Source organism: Lampris incognitus, chromosome 21, assembly GCF_029633865.1.
Source record: "Lampris incognitus isolate fLamInc1 chromosome 21, fLamInc1.hap2, whole genome shotgun sequence".
Classification (NCBI taxonomy): Eukaryota; Metazoa; Chordata; class Actinopteri; order Lampriformes; family Lampridae; genus Lampris; species Lampris incognitus.
The window spans coordinates 2,959,330-2,975,235 of NC_079231.1; the positions used below are offsets into that span (position 1 = coordinate 2,959,330).

At 42.0% G+C, this 15,906-nt stretch overlaps 1 protein-coding gene across 2 annotated transcripts in view; it reads left to right on the forward strand.

Annotated features, from left to right (window-relative positions):
- mrps9 (mitochondrial ribosomal protein S9) overlaps positions 1 to 2,193 on the forward strand; it is a 32,532-nt gene extending 30,339 nt beyond the window's left edge. For both annotated transcript variants that reach the window (XM_056301373.1, XM_056301374.1), the window contains exon 11: positions 955 to 2,193. In XM_056301373.1, the coding sequence (XP_056157348.1) occupies positions 955 to 1,046 (92 nt within the window). In that variant the 3' untranslated portion in view covers positions 1,047 to 2,193. The remainder of the gene's footprint in view (positions 1 to 954) is intronic.
- The last annotated feature ends 13,713 nt before the right edge of the window (positions 2,194 to 15,906 follow it).

Here is a 15,906-nt window from a genome sequence, read left to right on the forward strand (position 1 = left end):
CTCGGACAATAAGGTAATTGGTCAAGTACAATTGGGGGGGGGGGAATCCCCCCCCAAAAAAACAGACGATCACGTCTCTAAATGATGAGCGTCTTGAGAGAGTGGGTGGTGACGGACGCCCAGACGTTCCAGTGCTCACAGCCAGGTGAAGGCGTCGTCATGCCAGGCATCCTCATGAGCGGGTATTTCAAAAGAGAATATCCCTTTTTGGTTGACCTGAGACAGAAATCATTCAGTTACAGGTGGCCAGGTCAGACACCTCTTGCTGTACCTGATGACATCAAGGAGGACAGTGAACCTGCCTGCTGTGTTCTTGTGCAAAGCCACCGGTTATACTTTGCCACATGGAGAATTGCATCAGATGCAAAAGCTAATGGGCATGTTTGCACTGTAATATCATCAGCACAATACCTTCTGTGAATCGGACCTTGAGACGAGGCAAGTAGCGGTCACATCACGCGTAGCTCATGGTGCTGTCAGCAGCCACAGTCCATTCTGTGTGAATTCACCCGTCAATACAGAGCGAGTCTTGCAACAACCAGACAGCCACAGACAGAAAGAGATGAGAGAGGAGGGGGAGTTAACAGATAATTACAATAGTTATAATTATCATTAAATTAAGTTCTCTTTCAGATCAAACATCCCAAGATATGAGTGGAAAATATTGTTCTTGTAGCTACATTTACATTTGTAACCTTTTTTTACTGGAACATTGCTGAACCATGTGGTGTGATGTGCTGCTTCAGTACACTTTAACAACACATACTACTGGGACCACTACACAAAACTGCAGATGAACATCCAGCAAGTCACATTATAGACACCACCACTGACTGTCCCTGTGACACACTGCCGCAGTCCAGGCATAGACTAGGCTTTGACCTGGTCTTGTCTTTTTATTGATTTTGTTTTGGTCTTCTGATTTTTTTGTCCCTTTGTTCTGCTTTTTTCCAGCTGGTCTGCTGACCCCTGACCCCAGGGTGAGAGAGAGGAAGAAGCCCGGCCAGGAGGGCGCGCGCAGGAAGTTCACCTGGAAGAAACGCTGAAAAGGAAGTGGAGGAAGATGAACTGTGTCGAAAAATGGAAAACTGACACCTGAACCAGAAGATGGAAGACATGGACTGATGCAACAGATGTGAATCCCACATTCATTTTCCAGGACTTCTGAAATCATATCATGGCAATTAAAATTAAATTAATTTAAAAAATCTGAAAATATAATATCTCATGATCATTCAGGGCTCTGTACTTTTGCATTCTCTCACAACTTTCTCAAAGAAAATCTTATCAGAAAGGTTTCTTTTTTCCCCTCTTTCTCCCCAATTGTACTTTGCCAGTTACCCCCCTCTTCTGAGCCGTCCCAGTCGCTGCTCCACCCCCTCTGCTGATCCGGGGAGGGCTGCAGACTACCACATGCCTCCTCCCATACATGTGGAGTCGCCAGCCGTTTCTTTTCACCTGACAGTGAGGAGTTTCACCAGGGGGACGTAGCACGTGGGAGGATCATGCTAGTCCCCCCCCCCCCCCCCCGAAAAGGCGCCCCGACCAACCGCAGGAGGCGCTAGTGCAGCGACCAGGACACAATCTGTGACTGACTCTCCCTCTGTGACTCTTATGTCATATATCCATTGATCTGAATGAATTTAGAATAATAATAATGAATCCATCCATTATCCAAACCGCTTATCCTACTCACGGTCACCAGATAATAATAATAATAATTTGACAGGTCATATCTCAGCAATGACAAAACTTTAGCCCACCAAATTGATCCCGTCTTAATCTAGTCCCCCTCTACCAGTGTAGATAACTTTTGTCCTGTGTCGTCCTCATGTGGCGAAGAGGTAGCACTACACTCTGCTGTCATATATCCATAGATGGGAATGAATGGGGTATAAAATGATTTGACAGGTCATATCTCAGCAATGACGAAACTTTAGACCACCAAACTGATATCCTGCCTTAATCTAGGGCCCCTCTACCGGTGTTGACAATTTGGCAAAGACTGGAGAAATTTGAAAATTTCAGCCAAAAAACCTTAGTGGTTTTTTTTGGCTGAAAATTTGGACTTGATCAAATTTTCACCAAATTTGCTGTAAATGTAGGGGGAGACGTCACAGAGTCACATTCATAAAAAAAGAAAAGAAAAGCATTTGGTTCGTTCGAATAAAAAAGTATTTTAAAAAAAATCTGTGACTGACTCTCTCTGACTCTGCTGTCATATATCCATAGATGTGAATGAATTTAGTATAATAATTCAATTCAATTTATTGTCGTTAAAAATTAAATTGGGGCTGTGGCTTCACCAAACAGTGCAAGACAGACACAGACAACACAGTATAAGATATACACACATGAAGACCAAAAGCTAACAATAAGTTAAAAAAGAGCTCGAGCACAAAATATCTACAGACATTCAGTGGGTAGCCAGGTTCAGGTGGGCAACAGCTTGTGGAAAGAAGCTGTTTTTGAGCCTGGTAGTGCGGGCTCTGAGGCTCCTGTAGCGCCTCCCAGAGCGCAGGGGGGGAACAGTCCATGGTTGGGGTGGGTGGGATCTCTGCTGATGCTCAGACCCCTTCGCCTTGACGACCCGCTGCAGAGCTTTCTGGTCTACTGAGGTACAGTTGCCGTACCACACTGAGATGCAGATGGTCAGGATGCTCTCTATGGTGCAGTGGTAGAAGTTGGTGAGAATTTTGGGGGGTAGACGGGCGCTCCTCAGGTGTTGTTGGGCCTTTTTCACAAGGGCCTGGGTGTTTAATGTCCAGGAAAGGTCCTCGCTGATGTGGACTCCAAGGAATTTAAAGCTGGAAACACACTCCACTTCCACCCCATGGATGTGTATGGGGGAGTGGCTGCAGCTTCTAGACCTCCTGAAGTTCACAATCAGCTCCTTTGTCTTTCAAAGCACTTCATGGCAATGGGGTAGAGTGCTATGGGTCGGTAGTCATTCAGACATGTGGAATTTTGGTTTCTTGGAGACAGGAATGATAGAGGTGGTCTTAAAGCATGCCGGGACTTTAGATTGGGACAGTGAGAGGTTAAATACAGGTGTGAAGACCTCAGCCAGCTGGTCGGCACATTCCCGGTAGACCCGACCCGGTATGCCGTCCGGTCTGGCAGCCTTCCGTGTGTTCACTCTGCGCAGTGATTCTCTGACCTCTGCGACTGATACAGTGAGCACCTGGGTTTTCTGGGTGGCTGGGGATTTTTGTGGCAGAGTCAGTATTGTCCTTGTCGAAGCAACCATAGAAATGATTTAGCTTGTCTGGCAGGGAGGCATCATGGACAGTGGGACCGCTATTGGAGCTTTTGTAGTCTGTGATAGACTGAATGCCTTGCCATATTCGCCGGGGATCAGAGTTATTGTGAAAGTGGTCCTCTATTCGTAGGGAATATTTATGTTTGGCTGTTCTGATGCCCTTTTTGAGGTTGGATCTGGCTGCGCTGTAGGCCTCACAGTTACCTGACTTGAACGCTACATCCCGGACTTTCAGCAGCTGCTGGACCTCACTGGTCATCCAGGGTTTCTGGTTTGGAAAGGTGCGGACTGATTTTTTTGTTCTGACACTCTCAGTGCAAAAGTTAATGTAGGCTAGTATGGCAGATGTCTGTTCATTAATGTCTGTATGGGAGCCATGGGTAGCTGAATGTGCAAAAATACTCCAGTCTGTGTTGTCAATGATAATAACAATAATGAATCCATCCATTATCCAAACCGCTTATCCTACTCACGGTCGCCAGATAATAATAATGATAATTTGACAGGTCATACCTCAGCAATGACGAAACTTTAGCCCACCAAACTGATCCCCTGTCCTAATGTAGGCCCCCTCTACCAGTGTAGACAACTATTGTCCTATGTCGTCCTCCGGTGGCGAAGAGGTAACACTACACTCTACTGTCGTATATCCATAGATCTGAATGAATGGGGTATAATATGATTTGCCAAGTCCTTTCTCAGCAATGACGAAACTTTAGACCACCAAACTGATATCCTGCCTTAATCTAGGCCCCCTCTACCGGTGTTGAAAATTTGGCGAAGATTAGAGAAATGTGAAAATTTGGACCTGATCATTTTCACCAAATGTGCTGTACATGTAGGGGGAGAGGTGGCGGAGTCAGATTCATATATATATTTTAAAAAAAAGCATTTGGTTCGTTCGAATATCTGAAAGTATTTTTTTTTTAAATGTGACGTCATATATCCGTATGACATCACAGATGTCGCTCTGACTCTGCTTTCATATGTCCATAGATGTGAATGAATTTAGTACAATAATAATAATAATAATAATGAATCCATCCATTATCCAAACCGTTTATCCTACTCACGGTTGCGAGATAATAATAATAATATGACAGGTCATATCTCAGCAATGACGACACTTCAGTCTACAAAACTGATATCCAAACTGATATCAGCCAAAAAAAACCCACTGAAATTTTCTAATTTCTCCAGTCTTCGCCAAATTGTCAACACCGGTAGAGGGGCCCTAGATTAAGACAGGATATCAGTTTGGTGGTCAAAAGTTTCGTCATTGCTGAGATATGACCTGTCAAATCATTTTATACCCCATTCTTTCACATCTATGGATATACGACAGCAGAGTGTAGTGCTACCTCTTCGCCACAGGAGGACGACATAGGACAATAGTTGTCTACACTGGTAGAGGGGCCTAGATTAAGACAGGGGATCAGTTTGGTGGGCTAAAGTTTCGTCATTGCTGAGATATGACCTGTCAAATTATCATTATTATTATCTGGCAATCATGAGTAGGATAAGCGGTTTGGATAATGGATGGATTCATTATTATTATTATTATGAGACTAAATTCATTCACATCTATGGACATATGAAAGCAGAGTCAGAGAGCGACATCTGCGATGTCATACGTCAGACTCAGAGGGAGAGAGTCAGTCACAGATTTTTTTTAAAAATACTTGCAGATATTCGATCGAACCAAATGCTTTTTTTTTTATATATATATGAATCTGACTCCATGACATCTCCCCCTACAGGTACAGCAATTTTTGTGAAAATCTGATCAGGTCCAAATTTTCAGCCAAAAAAACACCAAGGGGGTATAGGGGGTATACAGATTTTCACCAAATTTGCTGTACATGTAGGGGGAGACGTCACGGAGTCAGATTCACTAAAAATAAATAAACCAATAAATCAATAAAACGGCTCCCAAAACATTCACCAAGGGCCCTTGGTGGTTTTTTGGCTGAAATTTTTGACCTGCTCAGATTTTCACCAAATTTGCCTCACATGTCGGGAGAAACGTCACTGAGTCAGATTCACTAAAAAATATTTTTTTAAAAATGTCTTCCAAAAAAACAATAAGGGGTACACGTACCCTTTATTGTTTTTTGGCTGAAATTTTTGACAGCGTTGCTAAACATCGGAACACAAAGAGCCATGGACATCTGCAGCTCTGATAACGACTCCAAAGAGGATAAATGCTGAGTCTCATCAGCAGCCAGTCAGACTAGCTTGGTCTAGTCAGAAAGGCAGAACTGAGGAAGCCTCTTGGATGAGAGGCGAAACGTCTTCACGGATATATACCAAGTCCAGTTGCACTTGATTCAACTCCTTTGGATAACCATGACCTGGATGAATGAGAACATTCACAGACTTTCTGAATCATAATTAAAATCTATTCATATATATTTTGTTATTCTTCTCTGAGTTGTCCTTTATGCAGTGTGTTATTGTTATTTAGCTTCTTAAGTGTTTCTTGGCTTTTCATTGTGTTTGTTTCTTTCAATAATTCTACTAGAAGAAAAATAGACAGGCTGCAGTCTCGTGTAATGTTTCTCAGCTCACTTTCTTTTGTAACTTCCATAATGATAGTAGAAAAGGTCACATCTTCGGAAGAAAGTGCTTGCTGAAAAATAAGCACGAGTGACAATAGTGTGCTTCATGGACACTTAATGAATCCTATAATATGATGAACTTTTATCTATTCAGTTGTATAGAAGCGCAGTAAACGGGTCTAGATGATGCAACACGGCCTACAGAATAACGGTAAAAAGAGATGAGGGGTTCTGAGTCCTTACCTCGGCAGCCTGGGTTCGAACCCACCCCGGGCCCTTTGTTGTATGTCATCCCCCCCTTCCTTTCCTGTCTCTCTCTACTGTCACTGTTGAAGCAGAAAATGCTGAAAAAATAATGATAAAAAAAGACCATTAACAAATAATGTGAAATAAGTTAAAGATGTATTTTTGATCACTTTAGCGAAAAATTGTGTAAACGCATTTTGATTGCACTAGAATCAAACATTGTCCCAAGTGATAAAGGAAAATTACATTGTGGAGGATTCTGAAGCAGAATAAACTGTTTAGCATAAAATTTATTACAGATGTATTGAAGGAACCAGGCATAGACCAGAGGAACAATTTTCAGAGGAGACGTTCTCAAAGTATTTCTTATAGTTTAAACTCTAAATTCACATTTGAATATACGTAATAAAATATGTGTATGTATTTTGGACTACTTACTGTTTTGATGTAGATTTGTCAAGAAGCATCAGTTGTTTGTTTGTATTTTCGGCTGCTCCCGTAAGGGGTCGCCACAGCGGATCATCCATTTCCATTTCTTCCCACCCTCTGCATCTTTTTCTGTCACACCAGCCACCTGCATGTCAATCAATCAATCAGACTTTATTTGTATAGCACTTGTACTATACTATGTCCTCCCTCACCACATCCATAAACCTCCTCTTTGGCCTTCTTTTTTTTGCTTCACATCTAAATGGTGGAAAACCAGAACGATTGACATAAGTGGTCCAAAGGGTAATGCAATGCAGTGGTGGCTGGATATATGCAGTGTTTCCTGCTGATACGATACACAGAATGCAAGATACACAAGGTGGGTTTTGAGGTCAGAGTTAATTAACATCATCCAAATTATGGCAAATCATCACAATTGCACAAAGCTGATTTTAGTTATTAACTATTAGAGGTCACATCCTAGCCAAACCTGTCTGCTTGTTTTATAGCGTAAGCATCCACGAGAGAGAAAGTAAGTCTGAGAACAGGCTGTAAAGTAGGGCTTAACATGAGTTCACTGTGATGAAAACACAACCAAACTCCGAGGGAGGTTTTTACTTCTACTAGCCTTCTATTTTATCAACATACAGCCAGAGGAAAAGGTTGAGATGCTCTCACAGATGACACTGAACTGTGTCTTGACCTAATGGCTTTATGGGTTCAACTCCTAATGCAAGTGTCGGTTTTTGAAACTCCCATCCATGAAAATAAGGACCAGAAAGACTCAATGGATTTGTGATGTATTTCTGAAAGCAAAGAAATCTTGAAAAATTCAATAATGGTGGCGGAAGTGAGGAAACTCAGTAGTCCAGTGGTTAGGGCTCTTAAATGATGTTGCTGATATTATGGGTTCAAAACCAGACAAATGTTCTGTTATGTTTTGAAAGTGAATATCCAAAGGGAATAGTGATTATACTCCATGGTGGTGGCTCAGTGGTTAGTGCTCCTCTCGGATATTTCAAAGGTTATGGATTCACAGCCATCAATTAGCACTTTTCTGCAACCTTTACAAGGTAATGGGTTCTAAACCAGTATTTATCATTCTATCTAGGTTTTTAAAGCTAACATCCAAAGTTAATATTTACACGTGTTCAGAGAACAGTGGTCAGTGCTCTGCTGCAACACTGACAAGGTTATGGGTTCTAGACCAGCATTTATCGTTCCACTTAAGTTTTGAAAGTGCCCATCCAAAGGGAATACTGAAATAGTCCATGGTAATGGAAAAAGTCGGAGGACTCAGTGGTTTGCGCCCTCCTCAGATATCACAGAGGTTATGGGTGCTAGACCAGCATTTATCTTTCCACCCATGTTTTGAAAGTGAATATCCAAAGGGAATACTGAAAAGTTCATGGTAGTTGGAAAAATAATGGGACTCCATGGCTTGGTGGTTAGTGTTCCGCTTGGATATCATAAAGGCTATGGGTTAAAAGCCACGAGTTAGCACTCTTCTGTAACACTGACGAGGTTATGGGTGCTAGACCCGCATTTATCCTTCCACCCATGTTTTGAAAGTGAATATCCAAAGGGAATACTGAAATAGTCCATGGTAATGGAAAAAGTCAGAGGACTCAGTGGCTAAGTGATTAGCGCTCCTGCTGGTTATCGCAGAGGTTATGTGTTCAAAACCACCAGTTAGCACTCTTTTGCAACATTGACAAGGTTATGGGTTCTAGACCAGCATTTATCATTCCACCCATGTTTTGAAAGGGAATACTGAAATAGTCCATGGTAATGTAGCAAGTCAGAGGACTCTGTGGCTCATTGGTTAGAATCCCTAACACAGAGGTTATGAGTTCATAAACCACCAGTTAGCACTCTTTTGCAACATTGACAAGGTTATGGGTTCTAGATCAGCATTCATCATTCCACCCATGGTTTGAAAGTGAATATCCAAAAGGAATACTGAACTAGTCCATGGTAATGGAGAAAGTCAGAGGACTTAGTGATTTGTGCCCCTGTCAGATATCACAAAGGTTATGGGTGCTAGACCAGCATTTATCTTTCCACCCATGTTTTGAAAGTGAATATCCAAAGGGAATACTGAAATAGTCCATGGTAATAAAAAAATTAGAAGACTCAGTGGTTAGAGCCCCTGCCAGATATCGCAGAGGTCATGGATTCAAAGCTGCCAATTAGCATTCTTTTGCAACATTGACAAGGTTATGGGTTCTAGGCCAGCATTTATCTTTCCACCAATGGTTTGAAAGTGAATATCCAAAAGGAATACCAAACTAATCCATGGTAATGGAGAAAGTCAGAGGACTTAGTGGCTTAGTCGTTTGTGCCCCAGTCAGATATCACAAAGGTTATGGGTGCTAGACCAGCATTTATCTTTCCACCCATGTTTTGAAAGTGAATACCAAAGGGAATACTGAACTAGTCCATGGTAACAAAGAAGGTCAGAAGACTCAGTGGCTTAGTGGTTAGAGTCCCTAGCAGATGTCACAGAGGTCATAGGTTCAAAACTACCAGTGGGCACTGTTTTGCAACACTTGGAAGGTTATGGGTTCTAGACCAGCATTTATCTTTCCACCCATGTTTTGAAAGTGAATATCCAAAGGAAATATTTAAATAGTCCATGGTAATGAAGAAAATCAGAGGACTGGGTGGCTCAGTGGTTAGAGCCCCTGTCAGAGCTCACAGAGGTTATGGGTTCTAGACCAGCGTATGTCATTCCACCCATGTTTTGAAAGTGACTATCCAAAGGGAATAATAAAATAGTCCATGGTATTAAAGAAAGTCAGAGGATTTGGTGGCTCAGTGGTTAGAGCCCCTGCCAGATATCATAGAGGTTATGAGTTCGAAGCCACCAGTTAGCACTCTTTGCAACATTGACAAGGTTATGAGATCCAGACCAGCATTCATCATGGTTTGAAAGTAAATATCCAAAAGGAATACTGAACTAGTCCACGGTAATGGAGAAAGTCAGGGGACTTAGTGGCTTAGTCGTTTGTGCCCCCGTCAGACATCACAAAGGTTATGGGTGCTAGACCAGCATTTATCTTTCCACCCATGTTTTGAAAGTGAATATCCAAAGGGAATACTGAAACAGTCCACGGTAAAAAAGAAAATCAGAAGACTCAGTGGCTCAGCAGTTCGCGCCCCTGGCAGCTATCACTGAGGTCATGGGTTCAAAGCTACCAGTTAGCACTCTTTGGCAACATTGACAAGGTTATGGGGTCTAGACCAGCATTCATCATTCCACCCGTTTTGAAAGCGAATATCGAAAGGAAATATTTAAATAGTCCATGGTAATGAAGAAAACCAGAGGACTGGGTGGCTCAGTGGTTAGAGCCCCTGTCAGAGATCACAGAGGTTATGGGTTCTAGACCAGTGTATGTCATTCCACCCATGTTTTGAAAGTTACTATCCAAAGGGAATAATAAAATAGTCCATGGTAATGGAGAAAGCTAGAAGATTTGGTGGCTCAGTGGTTAGCGCCTCTGCCAGATATCACAGAGGTTTTGCGTTCAAAGTCACCAGTTAGCACTCTTTTGCAACATTGACCTGGTTATGAGATCCAGACCAGCATCCATCATTCCACCGATGGTTTGAAAGTGAATATCCAAAAGGAATACTGAACTAGTCCATGGTAATGGAGAAAGTCAGAGGACTTAGTGGCTTAGTCGTTTGTGCCCCCATCAGACATCACAAAGGTTATGGGTGCTAGACCAGCATTTATCTTTCCACCCATGTTTTGAAAGTGAATATCCAAAGGGAATACTGAAACAGTCCACGGTAAAAAAGAAAGTCAGAAGACTCAGTGGCACTGAGGTCATGGGTTCAAAGCTACCAGTTAGCACTCTTTGGCAACATTGACAAGGTTATGGGGTCTAGACCAGCATTTATCATTCCACTCATTTTGAAAGCGAATATCGAAAGGAAATATTTAAATAGTCCATGGTAATGAAGAAAATCAGAGGACTGGGTGGCTCAGTGGTTAGAGCCCCTGTTAGAGATCACAGAGGTTATGGGTTCTAGACCAGCGTATGTCATTCCACCCATGTTTTGAAAGTTACTATCCAAAGGGAATAATAAAATAGTCCATGGTAATAGAGAAAGCTAGAAGATTTGGTGGCTCAGTGGTTAGAGACCCTGTCAGAGATCACAGAGGTTATGGGTTCTAGACCAGCGTACGTCATTCCTTCCATGTTTTGTAAGTGACTATCCAAAGGGAATAATAAAATAGTCCATGGTATTGAAGCAAGTCAGAGGATTTGGTGGATCAGTGGTTAAAGCCTCTGCCAGATATCACGGAGGTTTTGAGTTCAAAGCCACCAGTTAGCACTCTTTTGCAACATTGACCTGGTTATGAGATCCAGACCAGCATCCATCATTCCACCGATGGTTTGAAAGTGAATATCCAAAAGGAATACTGAACTAGTCCATGGTAATGGAGAAAGTCAGAGGACTTAGTGGCTTAGTCGTTTGTGCCCGTCAGATATCACAAAGGTCATGGGTGCTAGACCAGCATTTATCTTTCCACCCATGTTTTGAAAGTGAATATCCAAAGGGAATACTGAAATAGTCCATGGTAACAAAGAAGGTCGAAAGACTCAGTGGCTCAGTGGTTAGAGCCCCTGGCAGATGTCACAGAAGTCATGGGTTCAAATCTACCAGTTAGCACTGTTTTGCAACATTGAGAGGGTTATGGGTTCTAGACCAGCATTCATCATTCCACCGGCTTTGAATGCGAATATCCGCAGGGAATACTGAAATAGTCCATGGAAATGGAAAAAGTCAGAGGACTCGGTGGCTAGGTGGTTAGAGCCCCTGTCAGAGATCACAGAGGTTATGGGTTCTAGACCAGCGTACGTCATTCCATCTATGTTTTGAAAGTGCCTCTCCAAAGGGAATAATAAAATAGTCCATGGTATTGAAGAAAGTCAGAGGATTTGGTGGCTCAGTGGTTAGAGCCCCTGTCAGAGATCACAGAGGTTATGGGTTCTAGACCAGCGTACGTCATTCCATCCATGTTTTGAAAGTGACTATCCAAAGGGAATAATAAAATAGTCCATGGTATTGAAGCAAGTCAGAGGATTTGGTGGCTCAGTGGTTAGAGCCTCTGCCAGATATCACAGAGGTTTTGAGTTTAAAGCCACCAGTTAGCACTCTTTTGCAACATTGACCTGGTTATGAGGTCCAGACCAGCATTCATCATTCCACCGATGGTTTGAAAGTGAATATCCAAAAGGAATACTGAACTAGTCCATGGTAATGGAGAAAGTCAGAGGACTTAGTGGCTTAGTCGTTTGTGCCCCAGTCAGATATCACAAAGGTTATGGGTGCTAGACCAGCATTTATCTTTCCACCCATGTTTTGAAAGTGAATATCCAAAGGGAATACTGAAATAGTCCGTGGTAACAAATAAAGTCAGAAGACTCAGTGGCTCAGTGGTTAGAGCCCCTGGCAGATGTCACAGAAGTCATGGGTTCAAATCTACCAATTAGCACTGTTTTGCAACATTGAGAGGGTTATGGGTTCTAGACCAGCATTTATCGTTCCACCGGCTTTGAATGCGAATATCCGCAGGGAATACTGAAATAGTCCATGGAAATAGAGAAAGTCGGAGGACTGGGTGGCTCAGTGGTTAGGGCCCCTGTCAGAGAACCCAGACGTTGTGGGTTCTAGACCCGCGCATGTCATTCCACCCCCCCCCCTTGTTTTGAAAATTACTATCGAAACGGAATAATAAAATAGTCCATGGTATTGGAGCAAGAAAAAAAATTTGATGGCTCAGTGGTTAGAGCCCCTGTCCGATACCACAGAGGTTATGGGTTCAAAGCCACCTTGCGGCAGTGGAGTTGTTGGTCCTAGAGGGAGGGGGCTTACAACACAAAGATATTTTGGCATGTCATCAACAACTACTGCACATGAACAATCAGTCAGAATTGCATGTGGTCACCTTCTTAAAATAATGACCGATATTTTCAAAAAATGGAATAAACAAACTGAAGCAAAATTTGTCAGTTTACTCTGGTAGGGAAGGAGGGGGAGCCGTACCAACTAGACATAGAATAAACAAACAAAATGTCAGTTTATTCTGTTTTTTGTAAAACTTGAAAATATGACCTAAGCCATTATTTTAAGAAGGTGACGATGTATCTAACTCAATCAATCTATCTGAGAAGTGCATGTATACATCAAGGAGCTGGGCAGTGTTCAGAAAGTGAACACACTTGCATAAAAATCAAAGCACCTGAACGCACATCAGTACCTATACTATGTAAGAAAGAAGAAAACGTTGTAATTAAGAAATTGTTTCCATGTGGTGGCTATTTGCATAACACATACCTGTTGAGATGGGCTGGAGAGTCCATCCAATTGGCTACGGTCTCGGCGAGCTCAGGCATCCTGTGAAAGGGTAACTTGATAGGAGGAACCACCGTCAATCTCCATTGAAACCGCCTCCTTGCCAGTGTTATCAGCCTGTGAGAAAAGACAGGTGAATGAATCCTGAGGAAATGTTTTGTTTTTATGATGTTTATCTATCTGATCTTATTTGGCATCTCAAGGGCCTTCACTAGCTCATTAGGGATTGGTGGGCCAGTAGAGGGCAGTCTCCCCTCTGGTCCTAATAAAAAATAAAAATCCCAAACCCCAGTGCAGTGATGGAGACACTGTTGATGAGACTTTAAACCGTGGTCATTAAAGATCCCATCACAAAGAGTAGGGGGGGGTCTCCCAGTGTCCTGTCAAAATTCCCAACCTGACTCTCTCCATCTGGCCACCTAATCATCCTCCCAAGCTCAATTGTTCTGTCGTAGCTGTTAAAAGTCGAATTCTTTAAAAAGTGTTGTATTGAATCGCTATCTGGTCATTGGCTCATGTAACTGGTTTCTGTTCAGGTTAAGAGGTACAGGGCAGTGGTTCCTAATACTGATAGGGTGAATATAGGTCAAGAAATTAATTAGTGACAATGCTGAGGTTTCCTCTGATTACGAATGACGAGTTAGAAAAGCTGGATAGAGAAGAAAACACTTGGAGATGAACATATGATTGATTGTAATATCAATGAGCGGATTTATGGTCTTAACACTGTGAGAAATCATGTTTTAAACCTATATATACGTATTAGAAAAGTGGACATAAATTCCTATGGGTTTTCAAGGCAGGGGCCAGATAGTGAAAAGAAAAAACCAAACAGATTAATACGATTTCTTCCATCTTTCTTTCGCTTAATAGAGTATGGGATCTGAGTGATGAAAGGCTGTTCCTTTTTTTTCTTTTAGATTTTTGATCTTTATATAGAACCTGAAGCTGAGAGATAGCGAGTTTGTTTATGTTCTATGGAGACCTGCGTGTCATTTACCTAGGTTGGCTTCACATTTATCTTTATACTTTATGGGCTTGCATACTTCAAACCGCTTGTAATACTTGTCAATATACAGCTCCGAGTCATATATTCATGTTCACGTGACGGCAACCTTCCTTTTCCGGTTCTGGTCCCCATAAATATATATCATCACATTCAACATGTAAAACCGTCACGATATGAAGTTCATCAGCTATCATAGGTGTGATTGGCAAAGGACAAAAAAGAAGGAAAATATACGGCACACCTACCATGACGCTGAGTGGACAACAAAATCTCTTTTAGTTTTTAACTATTCCCTTAATTATCTTCATTATCACTTATGTATGAATTTGAGCTTTGATGACAATGTAATGTTCATTGTTATCATTAAGAGTAACTTTAAACAAAAACACTAGCATTGGCACACCAAAAAAAAAAATCATTAAATGAAAAGGAAGCTCAGCAAGAACTATGGAAAAACCACATAGGGAAGAAACAGTCATCTGATATGTGTCTATGATTGGTTGGACTGGATATAACTTGTCTGTGTGTGTGTGTGTGTGTGTGACCACATACTATTGTATGGTAGAGAACATCTCAAATGGAAATTCTTTTCTCATGTCATGAAATAGCATCATATGCATAAATGGAATCTTCTGACAATTACACACACCTGTGTATTTCATGATGAAAACCAGCTTTCTCCTCTTCCGTAAGCTTCACAGCTGGAAACATGCCCAGCAATTTCTTCAGGTGAGGAATGAGGTGTTGGCTTCCCCGGGCATTCGGGTCCAAGCATGACAGGGTCCTCAGAACTGGATTGTCCAGAGGCAGTTTTGCTTGCAGATCAATTGCACATCTGGTGTAGGCTTGGATAACCTGTTATAATGAAGACAAATGCTTGATTAACACAGAGAGACACAGTAAATGGAGGTTAGCCCAAGACCAAGTTTTTTTTAAAATGTGTACAGTTATTTCAAATAAAATCTGTGTAAACAAGCTGCACTGTATACCATACCTTCCTATTGAAAGACTTGGCCACGGGATGATTTTTTCCAAGCTTTTTGAGAATGGATGTGGCCTCATATCCGATAAAAGGCTCTGGCAGATGGGTCTCAGTTGACCTTAAATCAAGAAGCTTCATGTTTGGTCCCAACAAGGTCTTCCCCTCTCTTATGAGTTTCTCCAGCTTGATGCAACAGGACAAGAACTCTCTAAGGAGTATTTCTTGCTCATCGTGCAGTCTGTGGATCTTTGGCTCCTTGCATTGAAAGAGGAGGATGTATTGTTTTAGCACTGGAAGGAGAGACGCATGAAAGTGTAGCTCAAGTAGTGTTCTCTTCTCCTCGAAAACACCTGCCAAAGCATAGAAGAGCATTATAGGTTTAAAACAATTACTATAAATGGTTACAATTAATGTCATTCTTGACAAATCAACTAACAAAAATACTGACAATAAGTATATTTATCATAGTAACAATATCTACTGTTTGAGCTTTGCCTCTTCTGCATAATTTAAGAGTTGAGGATTGTATGCCGTTTCTCACCTTTTTGTAAATTCTAGCTTTTCTCATCTTCCCATCAATTGTCAAGTTTTTGGACCCGATTAGCAACTCCTTCCACAACTCCTTTATGCGGGTCCTGTCTGCTTCTTGTACCCCACGCTTTTCAAGAATGCCACAGACTATGTCTTTGTATGTTGCCCTATCTTCATTGCCCAGGAAGGCAAAGTAACAGATGACGAATGCATCCCACATGCGCAATGTGTCCAGGCTAACATCCAGCACTGACAGCCACCGGTGTGCGATATATCGCTCAGCCCATGAGGCATGGATTCTGAGGATGATCGCAACTTCTCTGAGGCCACCTCTCATGTCTGCTGACCATCTGTGGTCTGTGTGAAGATCTGAGAGCAAACCTTCGACCCAATGCTCGAATGGCGTGCAGAATTTCTTGCTGGCATTGTGCATATGGTGGCATGAGTCATCATCTATGTCAAGCATTTGAGGGGCACGCCGATCTCTGATAAGTTTCTCCAGCCCATTTTTGGA